The sequence below is a fragment of the Cherax quadricarinatus genome, chromosome 38 (genome assembly GCF_038502225.1).
Source record: "Cherax quadricarinatus isolate ZL_2023a chromosome 38, ASM3850222v1, whole genome shotgun sequence".
Classification (NCBI taxonomy): Eukaryota; Metazoa; Arthropoda; class Malacostraca; order Decapoda; family Parastacidae; genus Cherax; species Cherax quadricarinatus.
Genome location: NC_091329.1, coordinates 8,495,002 through 8,518,434, shown reverse-complemented (window position 1 = coordinate 8,518,434; position 23,433 = coordinate 8,495,002). Strand labels below are relative to the sequence as shown.

The 23,433-nt window shown below is 44.2% G+C and overlaps 1 protein-coding gene across 5 annotated transcripts in view; it reads right to left on the bottom strand.

The window, feature by feature from the left end:
- LOC128692842 (G-protein coupled receptor GRL101) overlaps positions 1-23,433 on the bottom strand; it is a 104,285-nt gene that overhangs the window by 49,150 nt on the left and 31,702 nt on the right. For all 5 annotated transcript variants that reach the window (XM_070092072.1, XM_070092075.1, XM_070092076.1 and 2 more), the window contains exons 3-7: positions 23,174-23,386; positions 9,211-9,315; positions 7,772-7,888; positions 3,739-3,861; positions 30-128 (exon numbers count right to left, since the gene is read on the bottom strand). In XM_070092072.1, the coding sequence (XP_069948173.1) occupies positions 30-128; positions 3,739-3,861; positions 7,772-7,888; positions 9,211-9,315; positions 23,174-23,386 (657 nt within the window). The remainder of the gene's footprint in view (positions 1-29; positions 129-3,738; positions 3,862-7,771; positions 7,889-9,210; positions 9,316-23,173; positions 23,387-23,433) is intronic.

The following is a 23,433-nucleotide window of genomic DNA, read 5'->3' as shown; positions in this document are numbered from 1 at the left end:
GGGATCAAGAGCCACAGGGAGGTACTCACAGTGTAGCTCGTCGGCGTGGTTGTCCCTACAGTCTGGCCAACCATCACACCAGTAGTAGCGGTGGACTCTAGCTCCCGACCCACACACGGCGAAGTCTTCTGTGGGGGAAAGGAGAGACACATCAACGCTGACGTCACTGTATACATCAAGTGTAAGGTTAGTACTCCTAGTTAGTACGTCAGTACTGACATCTACACACACACACACAACAGGCCAAGTGTCTAATCGACAAGTAATGGTTCGGAGGAGAGAGGCTGCAAAACTCCTTGGAAGAGGACCTCGAAGTGAGGCTAATCTCAAGCATCTTACCCAGGGTTCACAGCACAATAACAGCTGTATCAAACACGACACTGGTAGATTCAGGGTCAGCTTTCAGCACAATCAACAAGGCGTCATTCACGCCAATACACACGAAATCCTAATAACACGATTGCAAACAAACGACGGAACGGGAGGGGTTTGAATCCATGGCGAGTCGTAAAACTCCTGGCCAGTGCGTAAACCACTCTGCTACTGTAGCGACCTGGCCCAGTGGCTTACGCACTGGTCTGAAGTTTTACGATACACTCGCCATGGGTTCAAATCCCTACCCGTTCCGTGATTTCTCTACCTACGACATTTATCAGACCCACCTTGGAGTATGAAGCTCCAGTATGTAGCCCGCGTCCAAAAAAGAGGATGCACAGGAGCTGGAGGACAAAGTACAAAGGTTTGTAACGAAATTAGTCCCATAGTTGAGGGTATGGCGACAAAAGAACTAGGGAGATTTGACTTACATGCCAAAAATACAGGATGGAGAGGGAGAGTCTGTTTGATAGTCAGGTATATTGGGAAATAATTCTTTAACCTTGGAGTGGTCAGGAACTTAATGACCTAGACAGCGAAGTGATAGTGGCTGGATCCACACAGTTTTAAATATAGGTATGATACGGCTCACTCAGGCAGGAGAGGGGGAAGAAACAATAACAGCAAGCAGAGAAGGTGCCAGGAGCCGACACTCGGCCTCTACAACTACAAATAGGTGAGCACACAATTAGCATAATAATGTTTCTTAAAAGCGGTGTACAACATTTCGTCCACACACTTAGAGAAAATGAACAACATAATGCTTTCATTATATCCTACCATGACCTCAATACTGGCATTAAATACAAACTATAAAGTTGGCATGACTAACTCCCTCCCACGAAGGCAATATCACCACGTAAATTACAAACACACATGAAGCACTGGAGTATTTAGTTACGAAACTCACCACTGGGCTGGTGGAGAGTTTTATCAGTCCAATATAGGGCGTCATACACTTATGGTACACACACAAATTATATATATATATATATTTCCTAAGATGTGCACCTTCATATGATAACCCTATACTGCACGAATATGACAGTATTCTGAGGCAGATTTTTACGAAAGTACTTAACCTTACTCTAGAAGACGGGCAGTGGAACCAAGCTACACTTCCAGTCAGACTAGGAGGCATTGGTGTCCGCAAGTCATCACAGATTGCGTTACCTGCTTTTCTGTCCTCGTGTATTGCATCCAGAGAGCTTGTAACAGCGATTCTCCCTGAACATCTTAGGGACAAGATTGGAGTCCAGGACCAAAAATTCATTGACGGAGCAATGATCTGGGATATTCTAACGGGCTCTGAAACCAGACCTGCTCCCCCCAACAACTACAAACAATCGCACTGGGATGGTCCAGTAGTGGAAAATATTGCCTCAACAATGCTTCAAAGTGTGTCAGGGAAGGATAGAGCCCGCCTCCTGGCAGTGAGAGCCCCTCATGCTGGGGACTTTCTGTTGGCTTTTCCCAACTCCAGCCTTGGCACACGCCTTGACCCACAGACCATCCGCATTGGTGTTGCCCTTCGACTTGCCGCCCCTATTCTCGCCGAACACAGGTGTATTTGTGGCAGTGAAGCAGCAGACCGATTCGGGTACCATGGTCTTGTGTGCCGTAAATCCGAGGGAAAGATGGCAAGACATGAGGAGGTTAATAACATTATCAAGAGGAGCCTCACAACAGCTGGATGCCCAGCAGTAAGGGAGCCACCCCAACTATGCAGATCTGATGGCAGCCAGAAGCGTCCAGATGGTATCACCCTTCAAGCCTGGACAGATGGGAAGCAGGTGGTGTGGGACTATACATGTGCATCTACCTTGGCTGATACCTATCTCCAATACACCAGGGAGGAAGGAGGGGCAGCTGCCAGCTTCAGGGAGTCCCAAAAGTCTAGAAAATATGGAGACCTTGCCCATCATTATATGTTTGTTCCCATAGGCTCAGAGACCCTTGGCTCATGGGGAAAGAGTGCATCTAATTTCCTTAAGGAGCTGGGAAAAAGACTCATCAGGGTAACTAGGGATCCCAGGGCAGCTAGTTTTCTGTTCCAGCGGCTCAGTGCGGCTGTTCAAAGGGGTAATGCCTGCTGCATTTTGGGCACACGCCCCAGCTCTGAGGAGCTGGATGAGATTTTCGCCCTATAATCAGTGATACACACGTAACAACATGTACCGTATATGCCACCTTTATATTAACAATGTATCTCTTAAATCTTAAATATTCCTATTGGTAAAAAAAAAATAGTTTAAAAGATGGGGTGGTAGGGGAAGTGGAATATTCAAACGGCTTCAGGAAGAAATCCAAATATTCCTCCTTGAAGCCTTTTTATCCACTTCTCCCAGGCTATGGGTCCCACAATTTACACCAGAGGTGGACCCCATCCTATATAAACACTGATATATATATAAATACTGATCTCTGGCTGAAGGAGACTCGAACCTACGAACCTTAGGACAAGGTACGCAGTGCTTTACCAATCTACCCAGTGTGGGTAGATTGGTAAAGCACTGCGTACCTTGTCCTAAGGTTCGTAGGTTCGAGTCTCCTTCAGCCAGAGATCAGTGTTTGTGTATATTTCGCCTGCTCTCGCGAATTCCTTGCATATATATATATATATATATATAATGACGAGGACAGCGACGATAACAAATGTAAAACTGCAACAGTAAATGATGTATCGTCCATACACTGCTAAAACTGTATATTCCCACAACGTAAAGTTTTTATATTCTTCAAAATCCTCTTTCTTCCCTCCCGATCCCATTCCAGAACCTCTCCAGCTGGGATCCCAGATTGCCTGGAATTTGATTCCCAGTTGAGCGAATGACCTGTCCATTCTGAAATGGGTGGAGGACCGAAATGTCAAATATTTTACATCCCCCATAATGGCAGATAGTGGCTATCATAAATCCCACCGTGATGGCAGGTAGTGGCTATCTTAAATCCCACCATAATGGTAGGTAATGGCTATCTTAAATCTCACGTCATGATAGCCCAGTGGCTACCCTACCATCATGGTAGCCCAGTAGCTACCCTAAGCCTACCATCATGGTAGCCCAGTGACCAGATATATCAAATCACGAGGGAACTCTGCTAGACAATCGAGTTTACTCGTAACCTCTAAACCTGATAGATGGCAAGGCTCGTTCGTGGGGTCCGTAAAGTTCGTTCGTGGGGTCCGTAAAGTTCGTTCGTGGGATCCTTAAAGTTTATTCGTGGGGTTCTTAAAGCTCGTTCATACTGACCGTACAATATTACAAACTGTACTCACCTAGTTGTATCTGCATGGGTCGAATCAGGCTTCTGGGGTAGCCTATCTGTGGCGTCGTTAAGTGAGAGGCAATCTGGGGTAATTACCTGGAAGGCAGTGGACCTCATCCGTGGCGTCCTTACAGTGGGCAACACCATCACATATACGTCCAGGCCGGATACACTGTCCGTTAGAGCACTCAAACTCTGCCTTCCAGCACTCACGGTGATCTGTACGGAGGTGGTAACGTAATGGTATCTTAGTGTGGAGGAAGAGGAGGAGGAGGAGGAGGAGGAGGAGGAGGAGGAGGAGGAGGAGAAGGAGATGGAAAAGGAGGAAGAGGACTAGAATGAGGAGAGTGGGGAGGGAAAATGAGAGGGAATGCGTAACAGAAGAAATGGGACATATAATAACACAAGAAAGGAGAAACACTGCAGGAGGCCTACTGGCCCACACTAGGCAGGTTCTTCTCAAACCCCAAACCTACTAACAAAAAATATTTGCCCAACCTATTTTCAGTGCTGTCCAAAGAGGAGAAGTGGAGGAGAAAGAGTAACAGGAGCATGAGAAGAAAAAGCAGCAAGAAGAAAAAGTAATAACAATGTGTAAATAAATGAAAGAGGAAAGAAATAATACGGAGAAGCAGGAGGGAAAAACTAAATGCAAAGAATATTGCAATTTGCAAGAACTTATCATCACAGCGTATATTGTATTCAGTTTAATATGTAATGAACACTTAGATGGTAGCATCCCTCCATATTGTACAAGTAATGACAGTTTTAACATTCTGAATCATTTACCAAACTGCGGCAGGCCAGGGCTCGACCCCGCGACACAATGTCCCGCCTCGAGAGACAACACAACGTACATGTCACCTTACCACTGAGCCAGCGATCCTACCACTTTTTTTTTTAGAGAGCAGCTATTATTTTTGAAAGTTATTAGGCCAAAAAATGACAACTCTTAACAGAAGAATTTGGTGCTGGAGAAAGTAATAATTTTGGTAGCTGGTTTCCCCACGTCAGAATCTGTGAAACGTATTAAAAGTTTAAGACACTCCTAAGTATATCATCTTAGTATAAATTACTATGTAAAGATCCATTGTTTTATTTCAAATGTGGGAGAGAGACCTAGTGGGAGAGAGACCTAGCTTGTGTAGGTCAGAGGAGACTTCCCGTGTTGAACACCCGTGTCAGGAGACACTGTTTCCTGACGGATAAACCACGACAAATCACAATTTTTAGCAGATGGTTACGTCGTTTAAATTCTGATTTAGAACTGAAACCATAATAATGCGAATATAAATGTAATGTTGTAGTAGTAGTTAATGGGAATATTAAATATTGTTTGTACTAAATAGGTGTAAACGAAGAGAATTTCTTTGTTAGGCAAGTGAATGTGGATTTACGATATAGTGAATCTTTAAATTCACACACTCTCTCTCTCAATATAAATTCTGGTCCCTGAATCAATATGCATATACAAGGGCGTCAGGGCTGAGTGTCTTAACGCAATTATCAAATTTCAGTTAGTCTTCACACCTGCTGCACAAAGTGAATATCAACAAACATTTCAGTTGTGCCCTCCTCCCAGCGTCTCTCCCACCCTCCTTCCTCCCACGAAGTATGTGGGTCATACATTTTCTCCCAAGAACCGCGTCCTTCATGACAGACCTCTCTGAGGAGACTGAGGTAATCAGTCCCTCAGCCTGGAGTCGATGTGTTCAGTCCATCGACTCCAGGTTAAGAGACTGATTACTTCATTCTCCACCGTTCTTCTCTGTTTTGGACTGAAGAAGCCAATGGCTGGCGAAGCGTTTCCTCAATAAAGATTCCCAAATGTTGCACGTGTTTCACTCAACATGTGGGTTTTTCTAGACCATTTACGTCACAGACTTGTCTTACTCATTTTTTCCCCATGTTTTTTCTCTTCTGGTCTTTCCATAAAAATTTAAGACCCAGTGTTTCTTGTTGGTCCAAATAGGAAAATTCTTTCCTGGAGAAAAACATTTCTTTTACCCTGTGTTTCTCGTAGGACTTTCTTATAACCCACACAACAAATAGTTTGTGGGTTTCTAGATGTTTCTACCGGAATAACTGTTTCCAGAACAGACCAACGACGTTTCGGTCCGACTTGGACCATTTACAAGTCACACTAACACAAGAGTGAGGGAGCCAGTATATACTGGCGAGGACCCCGTGTATACAGCACCTATTTTCGCAGTTCCACGTTTTTCACTGAGCCATTGCTCATTACGTTCGGTGCTTTTACCGCTGCGCCGCCGTTCTCATTTTCGTACAAGTGTTGTGTAAGGGAAAGACAACTGGTGCTATATTTAGAGCCGTATGAACAGGGCCCTCTTGTATCCTAAATTTTTTTTGGGTATACTGATTCTTTTTCTTGCAGCTTTTTTCCCCTGTAATCTATAAAATCAACAGCTTCCCCTGTTTCCCATGCTTCCCGCTGCTTCCCGTAATTCCCGCTGCTTCCCGTGCTTCCCGTAATTCCCGCTGCTTCCCGATACTTCACGTGAAATGAGTCCATCAGTAAAATTTCACGTACCTCAGTTCTTTTTTGGCATTTGTAATTTTTAGGAGTTTTCCAATAAAATCAATAAGGTTTTGTAGTCTGAGCTGATGTTCTGGACCCACTCCATCCAGAATAAACCAAATATGTATACTCTTCTTTTATTTATTTTTTGCATCTTTCCCTAAAACCCAGAAAACCAATAGAATATTGTTGTTCCAGGTGCCTCTCGTGGAACTATGTTATCCACAGCACACCAGCATCCAGATTCTTTTTACTTACTTTTCTTAAAGAATAACAAGGCACAATACCGTGATTGGAACAATACACAAACAACCCGCACTTAGGTCGACGTGTTACTAACTAGTAACATGGTCCAAAACTGACCCAAACGTCGTCGTTAGTTCCATTCTCTTACATGCAGGTTATTTGTGTATTTCACTTCTCTTAGTTTTCCGGATCGCTCCCTATAACCCGTGAAAGCAGCCGCTCTGGTGGTTCCAGCTGCTGTTCCACAAACCATTCCCAGCAAAACAATACAAATGTCTTAACACACCTTCCAGCGGGGTGACAATGCGTCTCCCGCACCTGCTTTCTTAAAACGTCTTCCTTACAGAGGAGTCGGAGTAATTGCCAGAGTTACCGGGAAAGTTTTGGGAGGAAAACAGTTACCAGACGATAACTTATTTATGCAACCCACTCCCCCTTTCCCCGGTTTTTACGAAATAGAATGTAGATGAAGGTAGATATGCAGGAACTGAGGCACAGGGGTAAAAAATGAGGATGCTGTGAGAGAGAGTTCTTCATCCGCAGTGACAGACTACTGCAATGGGAAGCAGGATGGGGTGGCACCTGATAAAACAACTAAGTATTAAGCTGACAAATTAGACACTGAAGATGAGTACAGTGTCACTCTTTCTAATTTCATTCTCTCTCTCTTCTTTGTGCCTCATTCTCTTCCTTTTGTCTCCCTTTCTTCCTTATGCCTCCCTCTCTTACTTTTGTCTCCTCTTCTTCCTTGTGCCCCATTCTCTTCCTTGTGCCTCCCTCTCTTCCCTTCGTCTCCTCTTCCGTGTCTCTCCCTCTTCACTTTGTTTCTCTTGTGTTTTTTTTGTCATCTCTTCACCCGAGTTCCATTTCTTCTCAGTCGCAAATCGTCAATTAATTAATTTCAGTGTTCCTTCACTCCTCGCCACTCACATCACCCTTCACTCCTCGCCACTCACATCACCCTTCACTTCTCACCAGTCACATCACCCTACACTTTTGTCCACTTCACCCACATTTTTAATTAAAACCCCTTTCACCCCTCCTCTACCCCACCGTCACCCCTACCAAGTACCACTTACTCACCTCAACCCCTCCCTCCCTCCATCATATCCCTCTCCCCTTGTAGGAACTCACAACAGTGTCAGCAGTTACAATAGTGCTGATACTTCACAGTGTCAGCAGTTACAACGGTGCTGATACTTCACAGAATGTCAGCAATTACAACAGTGCTTGTACGTCAGTGTCAGCAGTTACAACAGTGCTGATACTTCACAGTGCCAGCAGTTACAACAGTGCTGATACTTCAAAGACTGTCAGCAGTTACAAGTGTCAGCGGGTACTTACGACACTCTTGCTCGTCGGATCCGTCGCCACAGTGGTCGTGGAAGTCACAGACATGCTCACTAGGGACACAGAAGTGGTTGTTGCACTTAAAGTGACCAACTGGGCACGCGTACGTCTCTGCAAGTGCAATATCAACTGTATATACGAGAGAAAGAGATATAGAAGTCCAGATAAGCTGTATGAACTCCTTTGATATACGACTAACGAATTTACACATGCAAAATAGAAAGTTACTTTTACAATTTGCGCGACTAAATTTTTTCCCTTGTGCTTTAGCATGTAAGCGAGGAAAAACGTTATTAAATATTCATTAATTTGTGTCCACACACAATTAAACCCACAATATCAGTAATTAAATTCACACTACCTACACTTAAATATGAATTAAATAAATTATTGTAATCATAAATACGTTGATTTTCTGCTTACAAACACTGACCCTTTTTTTTTTGGTCTGTAAATCTTGTCACTGTTGGTCTAAATTAACATACAAAAAAAAAACATATGCAAAATAGCCTATGCAAATTACACCCACGCGGGACATGGAGATTTTTTAAATGGTCTATACATGGTCACTCTCGAGGGATTTTGGTTCCCTTGACAACCAGGCACACGAGGACACAAGAATGAAATATTGTTGTAAATGGCTTACTGGTTCATGGTAGGCAGGTCCAGCTCACCCACTCACGTAAATATGATAATGGCATACAGTACTATCGAAAAGTTTCGCCTACACAGTAGGCTTCTTCAGTTGATATAGAGGAGGCAGCAGTAGCCATGTAGAGACGATATAATCAGTCTATCTCCCTTAAAGATGTAGTTTTGAGATGGTCAGTCCCTCAGCCTGGAAAAGTGTTTTGCTCCATGGTCTGGAACAATGTTCCAGAATATGTTGCACATGAGTCTTATTTATCGGTACCCATTCCTGAACCCGGCCAACCCATTATAAAAGCTATATGAGGTTCTTCCCATTAGTGATGCTACTTTGAGGTGTGTTCCACTCAGCTCCCGGTTTGTGAACACTCTGGTAATACTGACAAAACTGTGGAAAAAAAAAAAACACTGGTGTAAAGTACAGTGAAGGAATCGTTTCGCCAGTAATAGCTACATCAGTCGTAATGATGCCCACTCGGGGTGAAACGTTTCTTGAACACAAGCGTCCTCCACTCTCAGCTACAACTCTATGGCTAAAGAATTTTTTCTCTATCCTTTCTAAATCTAATTTGTTCAATTTGAATCTAAGAAACAGTTCCTATATCCTTTCTAAATCTAAATTTATCCAATTTGAATCTAAGAAACAGTTCCTATATCCTTTCTAAATCTAAATTTATCCAATATGAATCCATTTCTGCGGGTCCTGTCCTGATTGGACGCTTCAGGATCTTATTTGTATCCCGCTGACCTGAATACGACCCCATGACCTGACCCCCAACACTTACCACAGTTGGCCTCGTCTGCGGCGTCGACACAGTCGATTCGGGTGTCGCACAGCCGCATGTTGTCTATGCAGGTCTCCCCGCACTGGTACTCGTTGGGCAAGCAACCTGTACACACACAGAAGAACCTGTTTTAATTCTGAATAAACTCTGTCTTTACACAGGGTTTCAAAAGGTTACGTTAAGGTTCGTAACTTTATTTACAAGCTAAGAGCTGTTACCTACATTACCTCATTTGAAAGCCTTTTTATTGCTATGAGACACACCAATGGGGAACAGGATGAACTTGAAGTCATGTGATGTGATCTGTCAGAGTGGACGGGTAAACCAGAGAACGGTCTGGTTACAATGACCAAAAGCTCCAGTAAGGGGGTCGTCATGTGGCTAAAGACCCGGGTCTTAGTCATGTGACTAAACCATGCGTCTCTCATGACTCGTGTCAGAACACACTTGTCCTGCTTTCTGGCAAATAAAATACCACACTAAATGCACTGCATAATAAAGCACTTTGTGCATGCATTCCAGTGTCACTCATTCCTGTACAAGGAATGAGACACTGGAATGCATGCATGAATTGTTAAAATAAAAACTCGGGAAAAGATGTCAAACATGTATGATAAATTCCTCACATTACAGCTCATATAAATACATCTAGGTGAGTGCAAGTGGGGAGCGCGTCTGTCTCGCACACGCCGGACGAAGGATCGAGCCTCCACCACGTCTTGCACTAGGTGACTCACATGGGTTTGGCGCTTAACATTAATTATTTATTACACCCAGTAGTTGAAAGAGTCGTGTTACACCCTCCAGTAATGTCTGCTTTATATTTTCCCCAGTTTACAAATTAATTTTCACTTAATATCGGCGATAATTAATTCCCAGAATTTTACACGAACGAGCAGGCATTAATGTCAATTTTAATCACTTAATTACTTCCTCTCTGACTAACAAAATGTTATAAGCCGGTACAACATGCTTGGGGATAAGGTTGGAGAAATACCTGGTGGGAGTGTGTGCTTCTGATAAGGAACTGCCTTGTATGAGCCAGCAGCTCCATTCTCAAACCCAACCAACCTCCCCACAATTGCACTACTACTGCTACTACTACTGTTACTACTACTACTGCCCACACGGCCTTTCACCTGACTCCTGCCATTATATACACTCGTTTCTGTTTTCTCAGTATTAGGACTGAAGAAGTCACTCGTGGCGAAATGTTTCCTTTAATAAATGTACTGAACTGTCCATAATTGTTTTTTCCACATCTTGTCGGTATCACTATACCATTTCTCATGGGCCAGTAGGCCTCCTGCAGTGTTCCTCAATTTTTATGTTATGTATTCCGTCGTCGCTGAGACCTAAATAAGTGTACAGGAGCCATGACTCTTCAACGTCTTCCCACCCTTGGCTATCCAAGAGGAAATACGAAAAGTTCCTCATGTCAGTTCCTGATCAGCCGGACTGTGGTGCATACACTGGACTTCGGGCGGCTGGCACCAACTGTTTGATCAATCAGGCCAGCAACCTGGAGGACTGGTCTGGCCAGCGGGGAGCGACGACAACGTACGAGACTACAGGTACTTTGATAAATTACCATTGCCAAGAATGTAAAATAGCTGAATTGTGAAAAGGTTGTCTAAATTCGGAACTGGTCTGTCTACTGTATGCATATAACTGATCCAGATAATTTATATGTGGAGAAGACAAAAAAAAATATTATCTTGACATGAAGCTAGGTTTAAAAAATGGAAAACTGTGCTACCAGAACGCCACCAACCACTCAACCAGAACACCACCCACCACTCAACCAGAACACCACCCACCACTCAACCAGAACGCCACCCACCACTCAACCAGAACGCCACCCACCACTCAAACAGAACACCACCCACCACTCAACCAGAACACCACCCACCACTCAACCAGAACGCCACCCACCACTCAAACAGAACACCACCCACCACTCAACCAGAACACCACCCACCACTCAACCAGAACGCCACCCACCACTCAAACAGAACACCACCCACCACTCAACCAGAACACCACCCATCACTCAACCAGAACGCCACCCACCAATCACACAGACCACCACCCACCACTCAACCAGAACACCACCCACCACTCAACCAGAACACCACCCACCACTCAACCAGAACACCACCCACCACTCAACCAGAACACCACCCATCACTCAAACAGAACACCACCCACCACTCAACCAGAACACCACCCATCACTCAACCAGAACATCACCCATCACTCAACCAGAACACCACCCATCACTCAACCAGAACATCACCCATCACTCAACCAGAACACCACCCATCACTCAAACAGAACACCACCCACCACTCAACCAGAACACCACCCATCACTCAAACAGAACACCACCCATCACTCAAACAGAACACCACCCATCACTCAAACAGAACACCACCCACCACTCAACCAGAACACCACCCATCACTCAAACAGAACACCACCCACCACTCAACCAGAACACCACCCATCACTCAGAACACCACCCACCACTCAACCAGAACACCACCCATCACTCAACCAGAACACCACCCACCACTCAACCAGAACACCACCCATCACTCAACCAGAACACCACCAACCACTCAACCAGAACATCACCCATCACTCAACCAGAACACCACCCACCACTCAACCAGAACACCACCCATCACTCAACCAGAATGTCATGTGGGGTTCGAAACGTGGATGGGGGTAAGAACACTCATGTAGGATGTTCTAGTATATTGGATAGAACACTCACGTAGGCTGGTTAGTACGTATAATTATAACGGAAAGTATGGGAAGAAGCCGTGCTGCCCTGCCTCTCTGCTCTCTATCTCAGACTGACCCACCAGTGCCCAGGGGGTGAGCGGCGTTCAAAAACATGCTATGGTCAGCAGCAACGTGAATAACAGTGATTCACACACGGTTGGTAGCGAGTCATCTACTGGTAACTGGTTACTGGTACTACTGAGAAGAACACCACCCATCACTCAACCAGAGCACCGCCCATCACTCAACCAGAGCACTGCCCACCACTCAACCACAACACCAACCCACCACTCAACCAGAACACCACCCATCACTCAACCAGAGCACCACCCACCACTCAACCAGAGCACCGCCCACCACTCAACCAGAACACCACCCACCACTCAACCAGACCACCAACCCACCACTCAACCAGAACACCACCCATCACTCAACCAGAGCACCGCCCATCACTCAACCAGAGCACTGCCCACCACTCAACCACAACACCAACCCACCACTCAACCAGAACACCACCCATCACTCAACCAGAGCACCACCCACCACTCAACCAGAGCACCGCCCACCACTCAACCAGAACACCACCCACCACTCAACCAGACCACCAACCCACCACTCAACCAGAACACCACCCGTCACTCAAACAGAACACCACCCACCACTCAACCAGAACACCACCCATCACTCAGAACACCACCCACCACTCAACCAGAACACCACCCATCACTCAACCAGAACACCACCCACCACTCAACCAGAACACCACCCATCACTCAACCAGAACACCACCCATCACTCAACCAGAACACCACCCATCACTCAACCAGAGCACCGCCCACCACTCAACCAGAACACCACCCACCACTCAACCAGACCACCCATCACTCAACCAGAACACCACCCATCACTCAACCAGAACACCACCCATCACTCAACCAGAACACCGCCCACCACTCAACCAGAGCACCACCCACCACTCAACCAGAGCACCGCCCACCACTCAACCAGAACACCAACCCACCACTCAACCAGAACACCACCCATCACTCAACCAGAGCACCGCCCATCACTCAACCAGAACACCAACCCACCACTCAACCAGAACACCACCCATCACTCAACCAGAACACCACCCATCACTCAACCAGAACACCACCCATCACTCAACCAGAGCACCACCCACCACTCAACCAGAGCACCGCCCACCACTCAACCAGAACACCACCCACCACTCAACCAGACCACCAACCCACCACTCAACCAGAACACCACCCGTCACTCAAACAGAACACCACCCACCACTCAACCAGAACACCACCCATCACTCAGAACACCACCCACCACTCAACCAGAACACCACCCATCACTCAACCAGAACACCACCCACCACTCAACCAGAACACCACCCATCACTCAACCAGAACACCACCCATCACTCAACCAGAACACCACCCATCACTCAACCAGAGCACCGCCCACCACTCAACCAGAACACCACCCACCACTCAACCAGACCACCCATCACTCAACCAGAACACCACCCATCACTCAACCAGAACACCACCCATCACTCAACCAGAACACCGCCCACCACTCAACCAGAGCACCACCCACCACTCAACCAGAGCACCGCCCACCACTCAACCAGAACACCAACCCACCACTCAACCAGAACACCACCCATCACTCAACCAGAGCACCACCCACCACTCAACCAGAGCACCGCCCACCACTCAACCAGAACACCGCCCACCACTCAACCAGACCACCCATCACTTAACCAGAACACCACCCATCACTCAACCAGAGCACCACCCATCACTCAACCAGAACACCACCCATCACTCAACCAGAACACCACCCACCACTCAACCAGAACACCACCCACCACTCAACCAGACCACCCATCACTCAACCAGAACACCACCCATCACTCAACCAGAACACCACCCATCACTCAACCAGAACACCACCCACCACTCAACCAGAACACCACCCACCACTCAACCAGAGCACCACCCACCACTCAACCAGAGCACCGCCCACCACTCAACCAGAGCACCGTCAACCACTCAACCAGAGCACCGCCCACCACTCAACCAGAACACCACCAATCACTCAACCAGAGCACCACCCATCACTCAACCAGAACACCACCCACCACTCAACCAGAACACCACCCATCACTCAACCAGAACAACGCCCACCACTCAACCAGAGCACCGCCCACCACTCAAGAACACCGCCCACCATTCAATCAAAACAGCTCTCGCCATTCAACCAGAACACCGCCCACCACTCCAATTGCATTACAGACCGCAACTTTAGTGCCGCTAGCGGAAAGCGATTTACCGAGAGTGCCAGGTGTCCACCCGAGTGCCAGGTGTCCACCTGAGTGCCAGGTGTCCACCTGAGTGCCAGGTGGCCATCACCTGCTCGGGGGAAAACAAAGGAGCAGCACTCACACTGCGAGGCAACAAAAACGAAGTCAACTGAGAGACAAACACAACACTAAGAAAAACATCAAGACAAACACAACACCAAGACAAACAACAAAACAGAGCATCAAGACAAACACAATACCAAGACAAACACCAAGACAAACACAACACCAAGACAAACACAACACCAAGACAAACACACCACCAAGACTAACACAACACCAAGACAAACACAACACCAAGAAAAACACCACCAAGACAAACACAACACCAAGACAAACACCACCAAGACAAACACAACACCAAGACAAACACCACCAAGACAAACACAACACCAAGACAAACACAACACCAAGAAAAACACCACCAAGACAAACACAACACCAAGACAAACACCACCAAGACAAACACAACACCAAGACAAACACAACACCAAGACAAACACCACCAAGATAAACACAACACCAAGACAAACACCACCAAGACAAACACAACACCAAGACAAACAACACATTCAACCTACATCTCCTCCTCCACACCTCTGACCCCTAACTAGTGTAGCTCAAAATAAAAAGCACTCTAGCAATGACTGAGACACTAAATAGATTATTATAGACCATGTATATGCAATTTGGCGCATGATGACTTAGTTATACTGAACTAGATGCACTCTTCCAATTACTTCGTTAGGTTTAATACCTATCGACTTCCCAATTCACCTGTGTATTAATATGGAGAATACTTTATTTCCTGTAATAAAGTTGGTAGAATTACCGGCTTGACAAAGCTCCTGGAGAGCGAAACGTTGCCACAATAAAAATGTCACGTTAGGTGCACTTGTGTCCTTTTACTTTATTTCCTCAAAATACCGATAAAAGTAAGCCCTCAGTGTATATACACCGAGAGAGAGGGATGCATCTTTCAACAACAATACCAATCAAATCCAAAATAAGCAATACTAGGAATGGATAATCTGAGCCCCGGCAACTCCTTCACAACACTGACGTTGATCAGTGATGCTTATTACAGTTTAATACACAATAATTAGAGTCAGGAGGAACGTAATTAACCCGCCCCTTAGCTGTATACAACATACACACTGATGAATTATGTGTTGATTACATTTAAGCTAATAAAGCCGAGATGAAAATTAGTTTTAGCGATATATTTTACGGTGAGTGAATGCTTGTGTATTGTTTAAAAAACAGGCGCTCAAGAACAACAAAATCCCAATTATTATTATTATTATTATTATTATCATCATTACTCTTACCGTTTTCATTGCAATGCAATACACAACTTAATAATAATATCTTTATTTACTACACGTACATGTACATGGTATACAGTCCTAGCTGACATCAATGACATACTACTATATAGATAGCTCCTTGTTATGCTGAGCATTTCAGGCACGTTAGGTCAGTGTCCCAGGATGCGACCCACACCAGTCGACTAACACCCAGGTACCCATTTTACTGATGGGGAACATAGACAACAGGTGGAAAGAAACACGCCCAATGTTTCTACTCTGGCTGGTAATCTAACCCAGGCCCTCGCCGTGTGAAGGGGAGAGCGTTAGCCACCAGATTCTGCAATTCTTTTGTTATAAATGACGGCCATTCTGTGGACAAGCGCAATATAACGTCAGTTCTGGAACCTAGACGCATATGGATACGCCCGGTGTACTTACCAGAGATTTTTTTTTTACACTTCTTCGACTGGTATAATTACTGTACGTCTTAATGCTGAATAAACGAGAGTATTGTCATGCTGAATTACATGTTCTCATCAAGGACTGAAACCGGGTTGAGAGCTGTCAGACTTACATTAAATGTTCTCATCAAGGACTGAAACCGGGTTGAGAGCTGTCAGACTTACATTAAATGTTCTCATCAAGGACTGAAACCTGGTTGAGGGCCGTCAAACTTACATATAATGTTCTCATCAAGGACTGAAACCTGGTTGAGGGCCGTCAAACTTACATATAATGTTCTCATCAAGGACTGAAACCTGGTTGAAGGCCGTCAAACTTACATATAATGTTCTCATCAAGGACTGAAACCTGGTCGAGGGCCGTCAAACTTACATATAATGTTCTCATCAAGGACTGAAACCTGGTTGAGAGCCGTCAAACTTACATATAATGTTCTCATCAAGGACTGAAACCTGGTTGAGGGCCGTCAAACTTACATATAATGTTCTCATCAAGGACTGAAACCTGGTTGAGGGCCGTCAAACTTACATATAATGTTCTCATCAAGGACTGAAACCTGGTTGAGGGCCGTCAAACTTACATATAATGTTCTCATCAAGGACTGAAACCTGGTTGAGGGCCGTCAAACTTACATATAATGTTCTAATCAAGGACTGAAACCTGGTTGAGGGCCGTCAAACTTACATATAATGTTCTCATCAAGGACTGAAACCTGGTTGAGGGCCGTCAAACTTACATATAATGTTCTCATCAAGGACTGAAACCTGGTTGAGGGCCGTCAAACTTACATATAATGTTCTCATCAAGGACTGAAACCTGGTTGAGGGCCGTCAAACTTACATATAATGTTCTCATCAAGGACTGAAACCTGGTTGAGGGCCGTCAAACTTACATATAATGTTCTCATCAAGGACTGAAACCTGGTTGAGGGCTATCAGACTTACATGTTCACATCACTGACAGAAGTTTCGAAAAAAAGCGGAAACATAGAAAATTAACTCAAATTCCAATTAATTTCCTCTGACCAAGACCACACGAACTTTGGAAGATCAATCACTGTTTTCCAAGGCAGTCTTCAAGGGTGTAAGCTGCGGGGATATGCAAGGTAATGAGGGGAAGCTGAGGAGACAACAACAAGATGTTCCTCGGGTTAAAAATATGCATAACCCAGAGGATTTTGAGATTATTTTGTTGCTTCAGGTGAGCTGTGTTGACATTTTTAAAATACATTGCATGGGGGACTCAGAGGGGAGGGAGGGAGGGAGAGGGAGGGAGGGAGAGGAAGAGAGAGAGAGAGAGAGAGAGAGAGAGAGAGAGAGAGAGAGAGAGAGAGAGAGAGAGAGAGAGAGAGAGAGAGAGAGAGAGAGAGAGAGAGAGAAGATTGGTGAAGGAAATTTGGCAAGTTTGTCATTGTTACAAAACAGTGTAACTGTAGATAAACCGGACTGACGAAGCCACTGACTGGCGAAACGTTTCCACAGTAAAGATACCCAGGTGTTGCACAAGTGTGTCAACCATCAAAGAGTAACAGCCGCCTTCCTTAACTACTTAATGGAGGAGAAATACTGCAGTAGGCCTACCGGCCCATGCTAGGCAGGTTCCAACTCTCACTCACCCACTCACTCACCTATCCAACCTATTTTTTGAAAGCTACCCAAAGCTCTTGATTCAATCACGTTACTCGGGAAGGAAGGGGAGGGGATTCCACTCCTGCATGATTGTTACCAAACCAGGTCTTTCCAATATCCTTCCTAAATCAAAATTTGCAGAGCTTTAAATTCACTGTTCCACTGATAAGAGTCCGCTACCTGAAGTGTGTTCTGGGGTCAACGCCCCCCTGGTCTATGACCAGGCCTCACGATGGATTAAGTTGACCATATATAATAATGAAGACTACAAGTCGGTACACTAATTACAAAATCAGGACGTTAACCACAAATCGTTACGATGACCACAAATCGTTACGATGACGACAAATCATTACGATGACCACAAATTGCATAAACGGTTTAGGAAACTGACAAGTTAATGAGTAAAATCTGTGAAACATTTTAGTATCTTTAGTGTAATAACTTATCGCCAGCCAGTGGTTTCATCAGTCCAACACAGAGAAGAGCGGAGAAAGACGAGTAGTAGTTTGAGGTAATCAGTCCCTCGGCTCTGAGTCGATGTCTTCAGTCCATCAATCTTGACAAAAGAACAACATACGAGTGGAGAAGGGACTTATATACCACCTAACCTAGGCATGCCTAGGTTGGTGGATTTTTCCATTGGTAATGCAGCCTACCACTGCTTCACCTCATTTGTCTGGAGTATATAAGGCTCTTCTCCGCTCATATGTCGTACTTTTATCAGGACTGAACACATCGACTCCACACTGAGGGACTGATTACCCCAAACTTCTCATCATCTACCGTTTTCTGTATTGAATTGATGAAGCCACTGAGTGGAGAAGCGTTGCACAAATCATTACGTTGACGACAAAACAGTACACTAATCACAAATCATGACATCAGACACAAATCAAGACAACAAATACAAATTAGAACAACACAAATCAGGACATCAAACACAAATCAGGACAACAAGCCCAAATCAGAACACCAAACACAAATCAGTACGTAGATTACGAGTCATCACTGTGACTCCAAACCAGTTACTGAGTGCAAATTCTCTTAAAGACTGCAAATCATAACAGTGACTACAAATCACATGACAAACGTAATTTCCACTACAAATCGTTACTTTCCACAAATCTCCATCAAAACAACATTGTTTAAACTGCAATTATCATACGCTAGTAAAAAAAAATATGTAGATAATACTACGTTTTATATCGTTGAATATTCCATCGGCAAAATATCTCGATATTGTATTTAAAAAAGTTGGAGTGCATGATGGCTATCAAATTACAGTACGACTGAGCAATGTGGAATCTACATATCAGTCAGGAGAAAAAAACTGACAGGCATATACTTATGGAAGTTATATATCTACGTGAAATATTTTAAGTACGAACTACGCGAGTGACGTAATATAAAATATAACCCCTTTACACACACACACATTATATATATATATATATATATATATATATATATATATATATATATATATATATATATATATATATATATATATATATATATATATATAATTACAGTCAGCAGGATTCGAAACCATGTCAGGGAAGTCTGGCACGAGTTCCCCAATTGATGCTATAGACCACAGACCACTCGGCCACAGATGCCTCAAAATCTAGGCAGCTTGGTTTACAAGCTATGTTTCTTCCCAGCTCGTGCACACCAGTGAGCCTCAAGCATAGTTCCAAACTATTTCAATCTCCTCCTGTATGTTCTGATCTCACAAAGGATTTTTATATCAATGCATCACGCAGAAACAAGCGGAGGTATATACAGAGAAAGATGGCAAAATAAAAATTATTATTACTATTATTATTATCATTATTAGTCTAGAAGGGCGTAGTGGAAGATAACAGGGATTGATTCAAGGAAGGAAAGGGTAGTTCGAATTCCTGGGACCAAGAGCCCTTCCCCAGCTTAAAGGCCATCCACCTCTCCTCCCTCTCCCCTTGAAAGGAGGGAGCCAGTCCCTCCTTCCCTTCAACGTCATCACAACAAGGGAGGCTACTAGCCTCCGACCCACATTAATTTCCTTCCCTTAACACCCATTTCCAACTCGTAAATAACCAAATCGAATGTCGAGTTGGCTCGAACAATGCTGTGCCTCTTGTTGTTAAACCAGTGTCAGCGAGTTTGGGTCATAAAGCAGAGATTAATTAGTTTTTTGTGAGGCGAGGTGAGGGTAAAGTCGCTGTTGGCTGTGTTCGACCATCGACAGACTTAACACTGCGAGGGAGTGAAATGGCGTTCTGTCGACAGTAATGAAGACAAGAGACATTTTTCACATCAAGCTTTTGGCTCTGTGTAGGATTTGATCAAGTCATGACTTGACCAAGCTCTAAACAGAGCGAAACGTTGTCTCAGAAAAAGCTTGGTCTGTAAGGAGCCTTTTTTTTATCAATTAAGTCACAAGGGAACAGGTATATAGATAAAGACATGTGCAGTGTAACAAGCAAGAGCTTTCTCAAAAGCTCTCCTTTGAGCGAAACGTTATCACGATAAAAAAAAATCCTCTTTTTTACACGTATCTCTCACACCTGTCAGCAAAACACTTTTTAAGGTTAGATTTTACCAACGAAGTGGCTAGGTATTGTTCACTCCATATCCATCTTGTAGAGGGTAGTGCAAGAACATATGGATACACAGAAGGCCTAGGAACTAGGCCCCAAAAGGGTTAATTAACAGGTGTACCATTGGATTTATATCTACAGTTCACTTATCTGCTACAAGCAAATATACTAAGCAAATATAGATATATTAAGCGAATTTAGAAAATTTGCTTAATATATCTAGTATCTTATTTTCTTTAATGAGATATCTTGACATATCACACAGGTTATTATACTATCTCTATATTCCTCAATAAGTGGACAATTAAGCACAGTGTTCAAGACAGTGACCACAGGGCTTTTCAAGCAATTTGCGTGCTGCCAGCAGTAACAGCCTGGTTGATCAGGCCCTGATCTACCACGAGACCTGGTCTTGGACTGGGCCGCGGGGGCGTTGACCCCCGAAACACCCAACAAGCGTACAACTTTACAATTCAAATGTGCTGGGCGCAAACCATAGATTTAACGAAACCCAATATTTTTCGCAAATAAACCAGAAAGATAATTTTCTTTGTTTACAGTTAGTCGTAGTTATCTGAGCGCTACCAGCAGCCCACATTACGAAAGGCTTAGCGCTAAAACAAACGGATTAATAACAAGGGGATTATAAAACATCTTAAAACACTACAAAAATAACCCGCACACTGGAGAGAGAAGCTTATGATAACGTTTCGGTCAGACTTCGACTATTTACAAGTGACACTAACACAAGAGAGTGAGAGAGCCAGTGTATATAGGCGGAGGGACAGGGACGGTACCAAGAGAGACGAAGAAAGAAGGACGTGTAGTAGTAGTGGTGGTAGAGGTAATGCTGGTAGTGGAAATAGTAGTACAAGTAGTAGTATTTGTTCCAGTCACGGTATTGTGCGTTTTTGTTCCTCACGTTTTAAAATATACGATGCAATATTCGTAATAAAGCCAGTAACCTCTAGATTGTATACCAGCTTAACGAAACTCAACTGCATGTTCTGGAGTGCTGAAGAGAATTGTGAAGAGAAGACACACGCAGCAGACAACGTTCGGGAGAACGTTTCGCTCTGTGTACAGAGGTTCATCAAGTCATGCCTTGATGAACTTAGAGCGACCTGACCAATCTGTACGTAGAGCGAAACGTTGGCTGAATACCCATTTTTTCAATATGTGACGTATTACCTTGGATTTTGACTGAAGCGTCACAAACGTAAACGCCATGTACACCCCGAGGCTCAAACTACTGAATAATATGATAAAGTGAGCACATTATATCACTTGCAATTCCAAATAATTAAATAAAACCAAAGCTCCACAAAACCACATCCGCATGAAATACCATAAACCAAGCATTAAGGTGACCTCATCTGAGAGAGGGTCGCGGGCCGATGACCCCCGGCAACCATCTATATAGGTAATACAAGCAAGGTATCAGAAGAAATAACGACTACAGAATGTGGGGAAAACGTAGAGGGAAGTGCCTCTCGGGTAGAATTTCCGAAAATGCGCACGTAAGTGTAGGGAGGGGGGAGAGTAAGGAAGGGCCTCTCAGCTGGTATTCCATCAGTGTACAATAAGCAACGCACCAGTCACGTGGCAGCAACAGCCAGATATGACGCGGTTCACACACGTTTTAGAGATAATTTCCCCCATTTTTTTTTTTTTTGCTTACGAGTATGTAGAGGCGGAATAAACAGGAGTGACTAAATTTCACTTTGTTTTTAATGAATGTCCGGCTGATGCTCACTGTGGATCAAGTACAATGACATCAACAATTTTATCAAATTAAAATTGAATTGTGTGTCCTGGAAAAAAATTATGTCAGGTATGTGCAATAACCTCTTTGAGCGTGGGAGGTTGGGGTGCTAAACTCTAGCTCTTGGGACCGAGTCTTAAATTTTCCATGGCGTTATCAATCTAATGCATCCTTTTTTTTACATATTTTTTTTTAGCACAAGGGCCTTCTCGTACCGAAAGAGAACAAAGAAACTCCTTCACCATCACTTAGTCAATAGCTGTATCGCCAGAAATAAACAGAAATTAAATATCAATTGACCCAGAGACTTGTATGAACATACACCAGAGACTTGTATGATTTCCAACATACACCCGAAACCTGTATGACACTTCCATCATACACCAGAGACCTGTATAATACTCCTAGTATACACCAGAGACCTGTATAATACCCCCAGCATACACCAGAGACCTGTATGTTACCTCCACCATACACCAGTACTTAGAAAATAAAAGTCGGTTATATGAAAAGCAAATATCCTCTGGTTGACTGCTGGTGGGCGAACATTTTTATTGTAACAGCAACAGCTGTCTTCTACACTGTTTAGAAAAATGACATATGATGTATATTATTTATCGTACGCTGCAGCTCAGCTGTAATGAATACACTTTTAATATATATTCTAACTTTAACTTGGTGACGTCTCTTTCTCTCTCTCACGCACGATCTCGTTTATATTAAGTCTGATTAAAGTCAGTTAACTAGATTTAACCTATAACATGTTAATACTAACATATATCTGGCTACACTAACATATATCTGGCTACATTAACATATATCTGGCTACACTAACATATATCTGGCTACACTAACATATATCTCGCTACAATAACATATACCTAGCTACAATAAATTATGGCGAGAACCCGTCAAGAAGATTGAGGCAACATGAAGACCACAAAATCATCGTCCTTGTGATAATGCCATAGTCGCTTTGCCGTTGGGAGGTCTTAGTTCATGGTAAAAATAAACCTGATATTCAGAGTACTTACCGCACTCCCTGACAGCTTCATCGCTGCCGTCAGCACAGTCAGGAACACCGTTACAGCGAAACTCCTGACGGATACACTCGTGCGAGCCACAGTGGAACAGGATGACCTGCATGCTGCTGCTACTGGTGCTACTGCTGTTACTACTGTTGTTGCTGCTACATGCAATCAGAGCAGCCAAGTCTCCGTCGCCATCTTCCGCCATGACTGACAAGTCTGGAAAGCCAATCATAACTCATGGTTAATATTAAAGAGGATACAGT